Genomic DNA, 17164 nt, shown 5'->3' with positions numbered 1-17164 from the left:
GGGGGGGGAGGGGGTCTTGCGACCAAGTTCAATGATGTTGGGCGGGAGAGCAAAATCGTGAAGGGATCTCCTCGTCATCATCCAGGGGTAAACGGTAATCGTGGTCCGATCAGGCCAACCGCTGTGTTCTGGCCTGGCCACAGCCAATTCGCCTCCCCGGAGGGTACCAGTTCAGGCATGGGGGGGGGGGAGGGATGCTGGTTAGGGATCCCGCTCACATCACTTCATGCGCGGGTGACTGACGGGCAAAGACACTCCCAAGACAAACACATACAGATATCACAAGACAAGACAGGACTGCAGTGTGATAAGCGAGGATTGGCCTACCAACTCGGGCCGCAGACGAGTTATTGCCTGGCACATCTGCGTCCGCTGCGTGGTCGCAGCCCATCTATTCCGTACTGTATGCGTAGAATATCTGTAAGGATTGACCCAAGGGCGAGACTGGTCAAGACACGGCCTTGGCCCAGGTTTGCGCCCGACTGCACACCTCAGCATCTGCCGCGCCGTGCCTTGTCCTCATCGACGGCCCAAGGTCCGCAATCTGAATGTTCTAGAGCAATGACATGGAGGACTTGGTCGTCATCCAGAGTTACATCCTGGACCAGCTCTTACACGAGAAACCGAGTGAGAGAGCGAGGGGGAGGGGGTCCCGCCCAATGCGTAATTAGCACAATGTCCGTCACTCTCCTTTTTTTTTTTCCTTCTTCTTCTTTGCGAATTCGATGGCGGTCGGCCCTTCACTCTTTCTCCATCTGACTCTCAGACACCTCGCCTCGCCTCACCTCAACCTCACCTCATCACTCGTCATCGGGACGACAACCGACAGTACGGCCAAACACAGACGTGGGCTGGCTCGGTGGATCGGTCGTGTGGTGGCCGGGTCCTTCCAATTTCGCGCGCAGAAGAGTGGGAATCATCTCCGCGGCGGCCGGCCATTCAGGAACGCTCGTGGAGCCGATGCGGTACCGCTGCATGCAGGACAAGAGACGACAAGAACATGACAGGAGCATCTCGTTCGCTGATGCGCATGCGTTTCCAAACTTTGCTCAAAATGTTCAGCGTACGAGCACTGGCGCCATGCCTGTGTTGATCCCAAGGCAGGCCAACATGAGAGGAACGGGTGATGGGCGTCGGGCATCAGGCCCCATCCATGAGACACGGGGAGGGTTCGCGGGCGCCACATGCGTCAATGCAAGCCCTTTGCTTGTTTGCTGCTCGCCGACTGCTTGTTGGCTGGCCGGCCTGCTCTGTTTTGCTGTCGCGTACACGTCCTGGGGGAGCGAAAAAAGCAGAGACACGACCAGGACAGGGCACCTTGGATTGGATCGGGCTGCCGTTGATCTCAGACAATGCACGAGAGACTCGGTCGGTACGCCACAGGGCAACAACTCGCCGGCCGCCGCAACAGTTGATCGCGGAATACCCGAAGTCCTGATACAAGGCTCAAGGTACCTGAGTCGAACAAGATGGTGGGCAAGGGTGGCTAAAAAAAAGAAAAGGAACTAAAAAACCGGACAAGTCCAAATCTACCGGCGCCCCATCGTCCATTAACTTGACACAAGGCCCTGTCGGGGAGTGCCTGGCTTTTTCCCAGAGATCTCTGAATCGCTGCCAGTCGCGCTAGGGAGATCCAAGAGGTTCCGACAGCGCGGCAACCGTGGGGCCTGTTCAGCGAGCACTTCGTCCAAACTTGCCCGCCCGTCCCTTCATCATGCGCGCGCGCGCGAATCTTCTCGTTACAAGTTGCCTCGACAGCGTTACCGGGTACATCCCCGTCTTGCGTACCTGCGTTGTTGCTCATCACATCTAAAGCCTTGGCAAGCCTCCCAGTCCACCTTTACCCAGCGAGGCGGGACATTTGGCGTGTCTCACTTGCCATGCCATGGGATTGCAGGTGCATGCTGATTGCGTTGCGCGCTGTCTGGGACTTGACAATCTCGTTCGACATGTCTCTTGATGCAGCTGCCATCTGCTGCGCAACAAAACAGTGGATGCCATGATTGGAGCCGGCATCAAACAGCAACCGCCTTGGGTCTGATGCACTAGCAAGGAGTGGCGAGACCGAGGAGCAAAAAAAAAAAGTGGTTAGGACACCAAGACTGCTTTCAACGCAGACAAGTTGGAGGCGGCAGTTTGGTTCGGACGTAGTGTACGTACGTACACGCGTACGTACGGATACAGGACCAATACAACACGCTTGTCTGACCTGCGATCTGCAAAACAACGAGTTTGTACCTGTGTGATCCGTACGCAGACATGGGTACCGCAGGTCGAGACGAATTGCCCTTCGCCAAAGGTACTCGCTCTGTCTCTTGGCTCTTACGTCCCATCACGCCTCGTCCAAACAAGCTGCAGTGCTGCATGCAGTTAAGACGAGAGATAGAGAGAGACAACGACACAGCCACCCCGGAATGTGGCGGCGGCGGCGGCAGCGGCGTCGGCGTCGGCCACTTTTGAGTCACGCACGACACAGGTGCCGGCCGCCGCTGGAATGCAGCGATTGCCCCAAGTGATGACCTAGGAGCCGCCCTCGGGCCCGACCGTATGACACGACATGATTTTGGGATAATCGAAAACACACAACCCGCACGGCCTGCTTGCAGCTACTCTATTCGAGGCGCACAAGCAGAAAATAGCATCAGGTCCACCATCGCCCGCGTCTCATGGGATCAAGGTAGTCGGTGTCAGTTGGCGGAGAGCCGCAGCCAGGAGCAAGTAGCCGCGTTGGCGAGAATGATGCGGTTTCGGGATGCAACTCTGTTTGCTTGCGCCGCCGCCAGAAGCTGCACTGTGGGATCGGAGACCGCAACCGAGGTGGACGGTGCTGAGGATCAGGTGCGTGCGGGTCGTGTTGTATCGCGTCTAGGACTAAGAGACAAGAGAGGCGCTCCCGCCGATGTTTGCTGACGACATGGGCATTGAACATGGGCAGAGCAGGGCATTGTAGGACAAGGCATGGATCGGAGCCAACGCCAACTTGTGCCCTCCCTCGTCTCTTCTCGTCGCTCTCAGCGCTGTGGGCCTCGGGCGGCTATGAATAGGATTCGAGGGTTGCAATGGTATTGGACTCGACCGTAGTCCTGTCATCTGCATCTTCGTTCGAACCCAAGGCTGTCGGTCCGAAGAGCCCTAAGCTCTTGTTCTGGAGCCATGCGGCCCCGCGGTGACCAGACGCCAGGACAGGTGGGGCCGGACTGTGTCGTGGGCAAGAACCGACTGTGCCGTTGCGCGCGCCTTTGCATGTCCGGAAGTTGCAGGTCTCGGCCACGTGCAACGGCATTCGCGCACACGTGTGGCTTTGGTGGTGTGGTCCATGACCGCCATAGGCGTGATGAAGCAGGCGATGGACGGCCTCTGCCTGGATTCTTAGATCCAATCTCTGGGTAGCTGGGGCAGCGTCCTGGTGCCTGTCTAGCCAGCATAGCTCGAAAGGATCTAGACAAGGATCAGGGCGAGTATGCCAGGACCACTCGAGAGGGAATTCACAGGCACGCCGTCCGTCCTCTCTGGCCGAGGACAGGATGGCAGAGTTTCCCGGTCTTGGCAGGCGAAAAGCGCAGCTTGCCACCTTGTGCTACACGGGCATGTCGATTGCAGGTGACGGGTGGCCGATTGCTCACACACCCACCAGTGACGGGATGAGCAGGTGGCAGGTGAAGCGGGTTGGTTGGTGCGGCTGCAGGACGACAGGGCTCACCCTCGACAGGGCTTTCGAGTGCCGGTCCTGAATCCCCAACTTTTCCAAGAGGAGGGAAAGTGGAAGGGGGCAGGGGGGCTGGGGCTTTTCGTTATCGGGGGTACGTACCGCTGTCGGCACTGCGGTGACTGATGCTTGAAGTACGGAATGGAGTGTACACCACCTTGGGTATCTCATGGAAGATGCGTGCGTGGATACCGTTGAGGTCCAAGTACGGCCAGACTCTGCTTGGCATGGGGTTGGTGGTATTCGTGCGGACTTTGTTGATGTGCGTGTCTGTGGGGACGAAGCCGAAGACGAGATGAATTGAAATCAAGGGCCCAACAGACGTAACGCTGCTGGTCCATGGCTGCCAAGACCGCGCAGGTTTTGCAATTGCGGTGTGTGCGAGGCGCTGTCCACCCAAGTCCTCTGCGAGCGAAGATTTGGCATGGGGGAGGGGATTTGGTGTGGGCAGAGGCCAGACCAGACCAGACCAAATGAGGAAATTCCAAAGAAGGCCCCTGCCGCATCGTTGTACGGATATCTCGCGAAGCCAAATAGTCTGCAAGCCCGTAATCAAAAGCCACCAAGCCACCAAGACAACAACACAGAGAGACCACGGGGGGGTTCCTTGGGAAATTTCCCTCGTGCATGCAGTGTATGTGCCATGGCGGTATCGGTCATGGGGCGGGCGCCGAGAATAACAACAACAACAACAGCAGCAGCAGCATTCAACAAGTATTGCTGTGTACTCCGCATAATCCCGCGCCTGGCCCTTGATGCGTGGGCCGGGACGAGGTCAAGGCATCGGGGGTCTGGCGGAAGCAACAGGACATCTGCCAATGGTTCAGACGCGCGGGATCCAGACATGGTGCGATCTGATAGTCAATCATTTCAAGTCGGGACGGGTACGAATCTCCGCAAACATGGCCTCCCGGTATTTGCGTATCCTCTCAAATCCACCTCACTGGTACTAGCAAAGTCCAGAGTGGTATTCGGTCGTCGGCGGGCTGCTCCGCTCGATAGACGTCCCCGACTCAACCTCACTGCTCCTCTTCCCGGGCACCGTTGCAACGCCGGCGGGCATCCTTGGAGGTGCCAATGCCGTGTCGCTCGCGTACATGTGGTGAATCCGGTTAGGCGCTCTGTGGTCCTCCGTGTAGCGTATTCCTCTAACGGGGTCCGCTCTCCGCAATGGGCCTATCCTCTTAACCGTGTCATGTCTGCACTCGCAAAAAGAGGGTCCATTCCATGTCCCGGGGGACCCAGACTGGTGCCGATCGGACGATATTAGGTAAGGTGGCATCCGAGGGTCAGCAGGCATCCCAGGCCTCCCAGGCGGCCGGGCCAGTCGGGAAGGTCCCCTTCCAGCTCCTCGGTCACGGAATTACGAATAGCCCCGAAAAACGGGCATTACCCCGGTCGGAGGACAGCAGCCACTCGCCCAGGCCATCTGCGAGTAAACGACATTTGGCAGTCCGACGACGGTCAACCTTGACGGCCTCTGCAGCTACCTCTGCCTTACTCTTATTGTTTTTCAATTTGCCTACCTGGCCCGCTCACCAAGGTACTCTGCTAAATGAATTGCATCGGCGCGCTCATCTAAACACCCGCCAACTGTATTCCGACGAGGGACGAGTCCCCCGGCTCTGTGAGACGTTACGACATGCCTGCCGCCATCTCGTGCCACTGTACACCATTCGCGACCCACGGTGACGGGAGCAGTCGAGGGTGCTTCTTTTGCCGACAGCCTTGTCCGCCGAGACAAGCCCTGTGAGGCCATTTGACGTGACTGTGACGGTGAAAGCGACGGCGACGGCGTGAACGAAGCTTGGAAACTGATTTGGGTCTCTACTCATTTCGCCTCGTCTCGTACCGTCCCACTCACTAACTTCCCCGCCGGTATCCCGAGGACTTGTTGTCAAGACTGAAGGCCGAGTCGGGCGTGCAAGGGGATATGCGACGATGGCGGGAACTTGATGTCTGGGCATAGTTGCGGACCCTGTTGGGTCTGCAGAAGTGTCTAGTCAAATCTCCTATCATCGGCCCTGATCATTTACTGATGAAGCATGGGCTAAACCTTCTTCTCGACTATTCCATTGCGCGGCGATTCAGGTCCTGGTCGTCTGACGGGAGGCGGGGACAGCAGAAGTACCCTAGGGGCATTGGCAGACGAGCCTCTTGCCCTGTCGGCACGATGGGTATGGGCTGACGAGAGGTGGGAAGGGAATAGGCCTCGCTGGACTCACAGGGGCCTCCACAGCCGGTGGAGTCTGTCGAGTCGAGGCGGCGGGAGGTAGCAGCACGGTGGAGAGTATAGTTCCGTCTGCGGATATCCAGGGTTGCGGATACTTGCTTGCAACAGTACGCGTTAATCACATGGGCACTCTTCGGCCTGGGCTGTACCATCAGAAGCGGCCGGATAAGGCAGCATTTGTATTACGGTATCCTTGGCTATTCCCACTGCTGCCGAAGGCCCTGGGGATCGTGTGCTTCAGAGCAGAGGGGAAGGGCATCGCGAGTTTGATGACGGGACTCGTGAGTTGGTGTTTGAGTGATGCACTAAGGCGTGGAGTATTTGGTGACGGAACTCGGGGGATGGTACGGAGTAGTGTCTCTGGATTGTATGCTGAGGCATCTATCTGGGTACGGCCCCATACGTGTTGGTCTGCATATTTTCTTCATGCGGGTATTTCAGCGGCGACACCGCCCCAGGCAGCCCAGGAGTCCCAGGGCTGGAAAATGGTCCAAGTCCAAATGCGAAGGCTTGTTCATGCCATGCCGCGGGACAACAGAAGCTGCCGGCCGCCGGTATTTGGCAGACTCCACCAGTCGGGTTTTGGGTCATTGCCGGATCCTTTTTTTTTCTTTCTTTTTTTCCCCTTCCCTTTGGCCTTCATATTTTCCCGTCTGCCCCTCCCTCCCCTTCTAATCGTCTAGCCCCCCCTCCACATGACGTTTTCTTCACGTTACCCAGGACCATTCCGTGGCCTCCCTCTTCATCTTACTGTGTGTGGTCTTTTTGTGATGTAACTGCTCCTTGCAGCAAAGCGAGATTCTATGCCGGTTGGACTCTACCAATCATTCCCTTCTCTCCCCCCATCCCCCCACTTCTTTCTCCGTAAAGAACTAAGAGGGTAAAAAGAAAGAAGCTGGGAAAATGGGCAGAAAATAGACAGCCTCAGCCGGGACTCCCTCCGCTGAACCCGCCCACTGAATTTGCCCTTTCCCAGTTTTAGCGTCAGTCTGGTTCGTTCACCCGGTCCCCAGGTTCCAACGGCCTGCCTGCCCATGCCCACAGTCTGTGCCTTTGGTGTGCTTGAGATGATGCCCCGGGCATGCCGTGCGTGCCTTGCCTTAGCTGCTGCTGCTATTGCTGCTCCTATTATTACTGCTGCAGTGTGCCTGGTGCCTTGCACCACAGCCAGCGGGAAGCCGTCATTGAGTGGGGATTGACAGTTGCGCCAAGTTAAGATGCCGAGTTATCTTTGCGACGTCCTCCAACCCATGCTATCTATGCTTGGTGAAGTCGCGGTAGGCTGTTCTTAGCACCTCTTAACACCCCAATTATGAATTGCAACCAACAAGCATGTCCGGCAAGCCAAGGCAAATTGTGGCATGGAAAGGTGTCTAGAACTGCCCTACGGAGGAGACGCATGCATGGCCAAGCTTGGAACCCTACCTCATAAAACCCTTATTCTGCCATGTGCAGAGCAGAGCACGTACATAGCCACCACCTGACCGCACCTGACTTCACTTGGCTCGACAACACCTTAGTCAGTTGGTTGGTTCCCTGATGACAACCCAGTCGCAAGGCTGACTTGAGACGTCTAACGTCTGAAAACCACCACCGTTCCTGTTTTACCAGGCCACACAATGGCACGACGGCATTCCCGTCCATCCCAAACCCCATGCCCATCACCGTCCTGCGAACCCCGACCCAATTCCATTCCATTCTAGTCCATCCCATCCCGATTCGTCCTAATCCTTCCACATTGCCTGCATCTTCAGCCCATCCATCCATCCCCCCCCCTCCCTCCATCGACCCAGCCGTACCATGTCGTTGTTCGAAATAGCATCAGTGGGCTAATTATACATCCTCTGGCCCCATTTCAGCCCAGTCCGATCTCTCGCTACCTGCCCATCACGGCCTGTTGCTCAATCCACCCAGCATGACATGGCCATTATCGAGATGGGAACCACGTGTCTCTGGACGCTCTCTTGCCAGGCCAGCCCTGCCTCCTCACGTCACTCCCTCCTGCCTTATCCCGTCGCCCTTTTCGGAGTTCGCGGCAGAGCTGTGTCTCTTGTCATCGCCATCTTCGTCTGGTGTTGGCACCCGTTGCCCGGAGGCAGAAGGTCGGACCAGCCAACACGGCCGACCAGGGCAAGTGCCTCCATCTGTTCGCAGCTTGGGTTCGCTTTTGTAACGGCATGCCGGCCTGGAAGCTCAGATCCCCCCCATTCCCTCCCCAAAAAAATCCCCCGCCCAAGGTTCTTCTGTCCCGTAGTCGGTTGCCGGCAGCGAGCAGTTGACAGCTTTCAACTGTTCTCGGCCGCTTCTGCCACGGACGGTAAACTTGTTGCAAATCCGACGGCGAATGACAGGATTCTCCGCGAGACTGTGCGCCCTCCCACTCGGAACCCGAGTCCTCCCCGTCTTGTTTGCACTATCGGACTCCTATGGGGTCATCATTAACCTGCGCCAAACAACCTTCGCATCACGTCGAATCCACCAACCGCTGGAAGCACCGCTGTTTCTCGCCGTGTTTGACTGAGAAAGGCCTTCCTATCGCTTGCCCTCACCGTGTTGCAGATGTACGCGTCCCGCGCATCTGGAGCACACCTCTCTCTCTGCTTACTCGCTCCATCCGTCGGACTCACCCCCGCACGTCGTGTTTCACATCATGGGATTACTGAAAAAGGAAATCCCCCTCAACTACCACCAGTTCGGCATTTTGTGTTTGTCGGGCCCACGGGCCATCTTTGATGACAAAGGTTTGCTCACAAGCAGATGCCGTCTTGGGGCGGGGTTGCGATCGACATCTGGTCGGCGAATCTCGTTGGATGTGATTGCATGGGTTACGGCCTTTCTGGCCTGGCCAGGGCAGATCCGATCACACACGGGAACCCGTCTTTTTCTGAAGACTGCAGCATTTTCCGGGAAGCAACCCAGTTGCTCGGGGGGGCATTGTACCAGGAAAAGCGGCCTGGTTCCATCTCGTCCCGCGGCTCTTTCACAAGCATCGTCTCTTCCTCGGTGTGGCTGTTGACACCAAACGTTACGAACAGCTGCCGGATCTCGGTTCGACCTACATCTCCCCACCCCGCGAGCTATTCGTCGTCCGGCTGGGTACCGGCGTGTGGCCGCCGTTTCGCTTTCCGTCCCGAGTGTCCGATAGATTGCTCTGAAAGCCGTAGAGACCGGGTGCCAGAGTGCATTGCCTGTCAGTTTGGGTGCCGCCCGCCCGAGCTTCCTGGGCGGGCCATGATGGAAACGAATACGTGGGTTTTCTGAAGCCGACCTGCGTTTCTTGAGGAATGTACTACTTGGGCAGGTCCATGGCTGCGCCCCAGGTCTTACGGGGGGGCATCTCATGGATGCCAACCTTGGAGGAGCCTGTACCCTATTCTTCCGTGGTATTTCAGTCGCACCATTGAATGTTGAGGTTGCCACTTTGGGTTCCATGGCTATGGTGGCTGTGTATATCCATACAGGCTACGGACTGAAGTGGCGAGCAATGTACGGGCGGCCATGAAGAAATACCGTCCTGGGTGGCATGTAGATTGGTCTAGACAGATTTGTTCGGATGAATTCTCTGGGCATGACGACACTGTTTGCTATTCGCTGAGGTTCGCTGTCCATCAGGAACAAACCATGGCACCTAAGCAGCCATCGACCACCTGGACCCGACGGGCAACGATAGCCATGCCGTTTCTCTCGAGATTGCATCCCCCCTCTTCGCATAGCCCAGGCAGTAGTCAACCCCGCGCAACAGTCGTAGAAAGACCCTTGTTCTACACTCCTCGGCAGTTCTGCTGATGAGAGGGGTTGGCCTGCAGGGTGGCTTTGTCTTGTTGATGCTCTGGTAAGACTGTTGACCTTTCCCCTCCCCGAGTTGCTTTCCCCTTTTGTCGCCTGTTTCTGGAGTTGCAGACGTATGGTCTTGGAGGAAACAACGCATCTCCAGAGTAGGCAACCTCGCATAGCAAACTACCGAGGCTCTCTGAATAGGGCCGGTTGAACACATGCTCCGTGTCTGAGGCCCTTGGATCAGCCCATGACAGTGGTCCGGCTGCCGGGCTGGATCCCCCCCCCCCCCCCTTCCCTCTTTGTAACTTGTCCGTTGTACTTGCCGTTCCTCTCCGGGAAGGAGCTCTCGCATGTTATGCTCTTTTGGATGATTGTCGCGCATGTGTAGTTGTCTGGGCTCGAGGGTCTGCTGAGGGCGCTGTTTCGTAGTGCCATTGAGCTTCATTCAATTCGATGAATGCTGTAGTGCTCAGCCGAGTGTCGTTGAACATGTAAAGACAAAACAAAAAAAGAAGGCATGGAAAGAACACATTGCATTGGCATTTATTTGGCGGGGGCGTGGTTGGGGCCTCCCCCTCCCACCGGTTCGAGAAGCGCAAACCTTACTCAGTATGCGTAGCGGCAAGCAATGACAAGCAGCACGAACCAGAACGCGTGCCTCTCCTCACCTAGTAGCAATCGATGCACGAACGCTGTTAATCCATCCTCGAAATAAGACTCGCCGGGGGGGCCGAGTTACAAGTGCCTTGCATATATCTCTTGAGCATCACGAGCCTTTGCGCAAGAGCTCAGGGGATTTTAACACCTAGCCAACAACACCGATGTAGCGTTTTCCTGGCCCTTTGACGAGGAAGCACGGTACTGTCATGCGGATGGGCTTCGTCGAGACAAGGCCACGGCGTCGGTATACGATGTTCCCTACTTCGTCTGGAGGTGTATTGCGGGTGCGATGAATGGATCGAGGCACTTTGGTGCGTGAGAGTGCTCTGTAAATCGCCGGCCTGGAAACTAGCTATTCTGTCAAGAGTCAGATGAAGTCGGTCAGTCGACGGCGCACTTGTCGGTGGCTCCTGAATATGCTACTATTACTTGTTCATGTTGAATGCGCTCGACATCCGGTGCCCCTGAATGAGCAAATACTTCTGGAGCTTGACATGGCCAACTCATCACCAAATAGATAACACATATACAGGAATTCAGTTGATTGACTAATTGCGACAATCTGCCCTTCCTACTTTGTCCACATCCAGCACGGTGTAGCCACCCCATGTTTTACAGCGAATTGACCCCCGACTCCCTACTTCAATAGTCGTAGAAACCCTTTCCGCTCTTCTTTCCAAGCCAGCCAGCGTCGACCATCTTGCGCAACAGCACACTTGGCCGGTACTTGGAGTCGCCAGTCTCCTCGTAGAGGACCTTCATGATGGCGAGGCACGTGTCCAGGCCGATAAAGTCTGCGAGCTGCAGCGGGCCCATGGGCACGTTGGTTCCGTTCTTCATGATGGCGTCGATGGAGTCCCTGTCGCCGACGCCGGTTTCCAGGCAAATGACGGCCTCGTTGATGTACGGCATGAGGATGCGGTTGGCAAGGAAGCCGGGGGAGTCGGCCGAGACGGAAGTGATCTTGCCCATGGCCCTGCAGAAAGCAACGGCCTTGTCGACCGTCTCCTGGCTCGTCTGCAGACCACTGATGATCTCCACGCCCTTTTGGATGGGGACGGGGTTCATGAAATGGGTCGAGACGACCCGGGAGCTGGCCGAGGTGTCTGTCGGGTTCTTAGTCGTCGAGGCCGCGATACGGGTGATGGAGATGGATGATGTGTTTGTGGCCAGGATGGCATGCTTCGGGCACACCTCTGCTAGCCTGGAGAAGATTTCAAACTTGAGCTTGGGGATCTCGGGAACGGCCTCAATGACGAAGTCCACATTGGAGAGCTCGTCAATGGACGTAGCGGGCGATAGGAGCGAACGGGCTTGGTCGGCCTGCTCCTGGGTGATTCTGGACTTGGACACGTCCTTTGCAAGAAGCTTCTCTGCCGGCTCGTCAGTCAGAGGCAACGCCGACGACGGGGAACTCCCAATTGCTCACCGGCGAATGCCAGGCCCTTATCGAGGGCCGGCTTGGATGCATCAACAAGCGTCACCGGAATTTGTGCTCTTTGAGCCGCCACAAGAGCTATGCCGAGTCCCTGGATCGAGCCGGTCAGTTTATTTGGCGATGAGTTTCACGTGTCAATTGCAAGCCCTCTTACCATCTGCCCGGCACCGATGACGCCCAATCGCTTCACCCCGCCAGTTGCGGAGGCAACTCTGGGAGTAGAGCTGAAGGCACGAAGCTGTCTGGGGAGCTTGGCCACCGCCCGTACGCGAGGAATTGCAGTCGCCATGGCTCTCGAGGTCCAGCAAGACGTCAGAGGACAGGGATTAGTTTAGGTTCGGAGATGTTTGAGAGGGCTATTCAGCGTCGTCGCGCAAGTATACGAATGCTCACGAGGCACGGCCAAGTGTTATACAGCGCAAGGAGTTATCGAGCCGTCAATTGCTTGTTTTGAAGGGCTGGGGAAACTGTAGATCAGAAGTTCCGTGGACAGATGTCGTTCCTGGTCCTAAGCCGTGATGATGCCCATCACCCTCGGCTAACCTCGGCCATTGGCGTCACTGAGCTGAGGCAAGGTACTATCACCGCCACACTCTGTTCTTATCTAATCGTATCTTATCGATAGGCCTGTATCCACACTGAGCATTGTAGCGTCAGGTACGGATACCTCCCTCTCTGCCATGGGTCTAAAGTAGTGGGGCGCCAATTAACGCCAGTAAGTGGGACGCGCTTGGCCGCGTCGAACGCGTCGCTGCGCTACCTCAACCCGCTTCACCAAGCATTTTTAACCACCTGCTAGCTGTTGCGTGTGGATGGAGGCAACATCACAAGTCAATTGCATTTTGTCATCGTCTTGAGCCCTCCAAATCCAGCAATCATGGAGATGCCGGACGGGACGACGGACATTGTCCACCCTGAAGTTCGAGCGCACATCAACAGTCTCGTCTCTGCAGTAAGTTCAAGCGGCCTGACCGCAGTCCCCGCCGCGACTCGTCCGGTTTTGGTATCTGACAATGTGATAGCTTGGTGGCACAAGTGCCGACGACGATGGCCGATACAAGCTTGGTGACGACGCGCTCGAGGTCCTTCGCGATCTGAAGAAATGGATTCGCTTCTACGACGAGAAGACAAACCGCATGGACGTTGCACGCTGCATCTCAGATGCCAACCTTGTCGAGGGCGACCTGCTCCAGATCCTCGCAAGCTGGCCCGAAAATGATACGAACAACAAGTTCAAAGCCCGAGTCGCTCTTGCGTGCTTCGAGATCATGGTGCCCCTCACCTGGCCCATGGAGCGGGACGCCGAGCGCATGACGGTCAACCACCATCGCCACATACCTGTTCTCGAGCTGGCCCAGCTGGGCTACAAGCGTGCTATAATCAACTTCGACGGCGCCCAGATCCTCAACACGGCTGTCCGGGTCGCCTTGCCGTCGATGGCCATTGCGATTGGCGACCGAACCCCTCGCGATCATGGCATCATCAAACTTGTGCTCTTTTTCCTCCGCAACATGGCCATGATTACCCCCCCACCGAACGTCAAGTACGACGGCGACGAGACCCAAATCTCCCGCTCCACGACGATAGATACCTTTTCCTTTCAGGACACCTTCATGGTGTTGCTGATGATCTCATCAAATATGGGAGAAGATTTCCGGACTGAAGACGTAATCGTCATGGAGGTTATATACCACTTGGTCAAGCAGGTCGACATCAAGAAGCTTTTCATGGACGAACGTCAGTTGAACAAGGCAAAGGCACAGGAGCTCTCGTCCATGATGAACAAGGAGTCTGCCATGCGCAATGCGTACAACCGCAAAGGACCCACCCGTCACAACCGTTTCGGCACTATGCTATGGATGCAGCGCGAGGATGGTAAGGTGTCGACCATTACTGGTCAGGATGCGCTCGCGGACAGTGCCACGCGGCAGCAGAAGCTGGATGAGTCGAAGACTTTCAGGCCACCACGTAGGGCAAAGAAGGAAGAACTGGAGTCCAAAGATCTTGGAGCTCCCGTCAAGCTCAACGCAAGAGCCAACGCACAGCTTCGTACTTTTGTCGAAGATTTCCTCGACGCGGGCTTCAATCCTTTGTTCGAGCACGTCCGCAAATCTCTGGACCGGGAGGCATCGCACGTTCTGTCCTACCACCGCAGGCAGTTCATGTACCTCGTCGCCTGGTTCTTGGAGGCAGAACGAACCCGCCGAAAGTCAAAACGAGATTCCAAGAAGCCAGGCACCGCCGAAGAGGTCAGCAGCTTCAACCTCGTGGCTGGCGTTCTGAACCAGTCAATGTTTATTACTCTTACGAAGACCATGCACGACGCTTGGGAGCAAAAGGATTGGCCGACCCTAACGGCCGCGATGCGGTGTTTCACGCAGATTCTTCTCACGGTTCAAGAGATGACGGAGTCTGGCAACGAAGACGACCAAGAGATTGCCGAAAACACCTTGAGCCGTCTCTTCTACGAAGATTCGACACATGATCTGATCGCCAACGTCGTCAGGCAGTATAAAGAACAAGGTTTCGAGTATCTTGACACCGCTACGGAACTGACACATCACTTCTTACGGATCTTGGAGGCGTACTCGAAACAAAACGTTGACATGCAAGTCCGGTCTCGCAAACGGACTCGACGGAAGAAGAAGGCTGCCCAAGACGCCGAAGGCGTTGAAGTCGTTGACGAAGAAAACGACGACTCTGCTAACGACGAGGCCAATGCTGAGAAGACCTCAAAGGAGCGTAAGTTCGACTTCCACCGGTTTGCCTCAAGGTTCACGCCCCAGGGAGTTGTCGATACCTTTGTCGCATTCACCAAGTTCTACAAGGACCTTGATGACTCTCAGCTGAAGCGAGCCCACCGCTTCTTCTACCGTGTGGCGTTCAAGCAAGAAATGAGTGTGATGCTCTTCCGTGTCGATATTGTGCACCTCTTCTACAATATGATCAAAGGACCCGAGCCTCTGGATAAAAGCTCGGCCATGTACAAGGAATGGGAAGAACTGTCCAAGCAAGTTCTCAGAAAGTGCATGCGCAAGATTGAGCAGCGACCCGAGCTCGTTATCGAGATGCTGTTCTCCAAGATCAACAGCACGGCGTTCTACCTCGAATATGGATACGAGAAGCAGACCATCTCAACTTCGCAAGCTCGGCCCGCTGCAGAGTTCGAGTTCAAGCACACAGAGGAGCGGGACCGACAAGTTGCCATTGTTGTTGGAGCTCTGCTCGACAAGAACCAGTTGGATCACATAACTTGGGTCAAGAAAATGCTCGAGTCTGTTGAGAGCGAACGACGTGCCTGGACGGCGGCGAACGAGATCATACCATCCGTTGAGCACACCGAGCCGACTGGGGAAGATGCACCACCACCCGACGAGACAGCGAACCTCCCTAACGTTTACAGTAAGTAAACCCCACAAGCCATTCCATTGATTCAGTTTGCTGACCCTCTTTAGCTGTACGACCAGACAGTGATGCTCGTAGAACAGCCATGCTCAAGAATTCCCACCTCCGCCTTCTTCTGAAGCTTGTGGGATTTCAACGACTAGCCCCCACCATCCAGGAAACCGCTCAGTCTCTGTGGATCTTACCTCCTCATGTCACCGCAGACAACTTGCATGAGAGCTTGGAATTTATCAACAAAGCCGAGTTTGACCCGCCTGTCTTCGAAGATGGCGGTGCCGCCGAGGACCAGCTTCGACGGAAGAAGGCGGTCCGAAAGCGAGTAGAGTACGATGACGACGAGGACGACGATATTGATGATGGATTTCTCTTTGATCCTCTGGGACCTACCGTCCACAAGGCGATTGACGACCCTGCCTCTAAAAAGCCAAAGCGAAGGCGGCGTAGGAAGGGAAGTGACGACGAAGAGGCTCCCAACGAATCGGAGCTGGAAGAAAAGGCCAAGAAGCGCAGAGAACGCGAGAGAGAAAAGGCTAGAAAGGTCAAGAGCGAGGCCTACGTGCACGCCAGCGATGACGACACGGACGAGGAATACGACCGCGAATTCTTCCTTCGAGAGGAGGCACAACGCAAACGTCTGGCTCGTGTTGTGGGCGATTTATCGCTGTCACTGCCGACCAAAAGACCATCTGCTGTCCTACTCGACGACAACGACGACGATGTCCTTGTTTTGACGAGGGACACCCAGTCGACGCGGCCTAGCGCCGATGTGGATATGGATGCCGGGAGCGAGGGCGAGCAAACTGGCGACGACAATACGCCTCTGACGTCGAGCCCATCCTCTTCGCAAGAGAAGAGTACGAGAAAACGGAGACGGCTGTCTCCTAAAGCACCGTCAACCGAAAAGGCCGAGGGGCAAAAGAATGTCGATGCCGATTCGGAAGACGACGAAGATGAGGACACTCCGGTGCCTGCGGCGCGTTCCCGGCAGCGTACAAGGGGAGGGTTCGTGGTGGAGAGCAGTGACGAAGAATGAATGGGCTCGGGCTAATGGCGTTTGGGCTTTATGAGGTGGGCTTTTTGGATTGAGCCGGAATGCATAGCGTAGGACGGTACACTGCCGATGATATCAAAATTTGTGTTTTTGTGGCAAATAATGTTCCCGAGAGTGAAGTGTTGTTGGCGTCGGTGAACCGGTGTTCCTGGATGGCGTTCTGTCCCTGGAAGCCTGGTGTTGTACTTTCAGCTCCCTTGTATATATTTCCCGGCGATTGTTGCTTGTGGCCTTGCTACGCCGGATTAGAATTTAATACGCATTGATGTATCGACTTTATGACACCCTAGAGGCTTGACTGGCTCCTTTGACTTACAAGACTCAAAGCGTTGTCACTTTTGTTCCTGCAAGACGTCAAGTCAGTAGATGCTAGTGGATACATGGTTAAGGTTTACCGGCCGTTGATTTCGTCAAAAGGAATGTCGACCTGAGCCCGGAAAGCGTCGGTTGTATATCGAGAGAGTATGGTCAAAAAGGAGATAAAGGAGGAAGATATATACGTATATGACGGTCTATCAAGCCAATCCGATCAGTATTTCAACAGCTGCTGCGAATTTGATTTTCTCGCAAAAGGATTGAAGATTTCTCAAGGCTTTCCAACCTGGCACAAGTATCTTTAGGGGTCAAGCAACGGGTGCAGAGAGCGAGTAGCGAGACGGCTTAGGTCGGTGCTGGGCGAGGAGGGATGGGGATTAGGAGTTCAGGACTTCATTGGGACTGTCCGTTAAGGATATTATTCATTGTAATTCTAGAAGGACAGTAACATGTAATGGATTCACACTTGATTGATCACTTCGTTGCGTCTCGGGAAAGGACGCATGCAACCAACGCACCGATGCACAAGCATCATGTTATCCTGCAGCGGTTCTGTGTTGGCACCAACGTTGTTGCTGC

General features: G+C 55.6%; 2 protein-coding genes across 2 annotated transcripts; one reads left to right on the top strand and one right to left on the bottom strand.

The window, feature by feature from the left end:
* Positions 1–11018: 11018 nt before the first annotated feature.
* Positions 11019–12103, bottom strand: EsH8_III_000762 (3-hydroxyacyl-CoA dehydrogenase; the record flags this gene model as incomplete). The annotated part of the gene is made up of 3 exons (XM_083262487.1): positions 11019–11749; positions 11806–11905; positions 11969–12103. 3 exons carry the CDS (start codon positions 12101–12103, stop codon positions 11019–11021), a joined length of 966 nt encoding a protein of 321 aa, XP_083122974.1.
* Positions 12104–12691: 588 nt separating this feature from the next.
* Positions 12692–16252, top strand: EsH8_III_000761 (timeless protein-domain-containing protein; the record flags this gene model as incomplete). Its single annotated transcript, XM_083262486.1, has 3 exons — positions 12692–12766; positions 12837–15216; positions 15270–16252. The coding sequence occupies 3 exons, from the start codon at positions 12692–12694 to the stop codon at positions 16250–16252; spliced, it is 3438 nt and encodes a 1145-aa protein (XP_083122973.1).
* Positions 16253–17164: the final 912 nt, after the last annotated feature.

The sequence above is a fragment of the Colletotrichum jinshuiense genome, chromosome 3 (assembly GCF_051148585.1).
Source record: "Colletotrichum jinshuiense chromosome 3, complete sequence".
Taxonomy (NCBI): Eukaryota; Fungi; Ascomycota; class Sordariomycetes; order Glomerellales; family Glomerellaceae; genus Colletotrichum; species Colletotrichum jinshuiense.
Note: the sequence above shows the minus strand (reverse complement) of the source record. Positions and strands in the feature narration are given on the sequence as shown.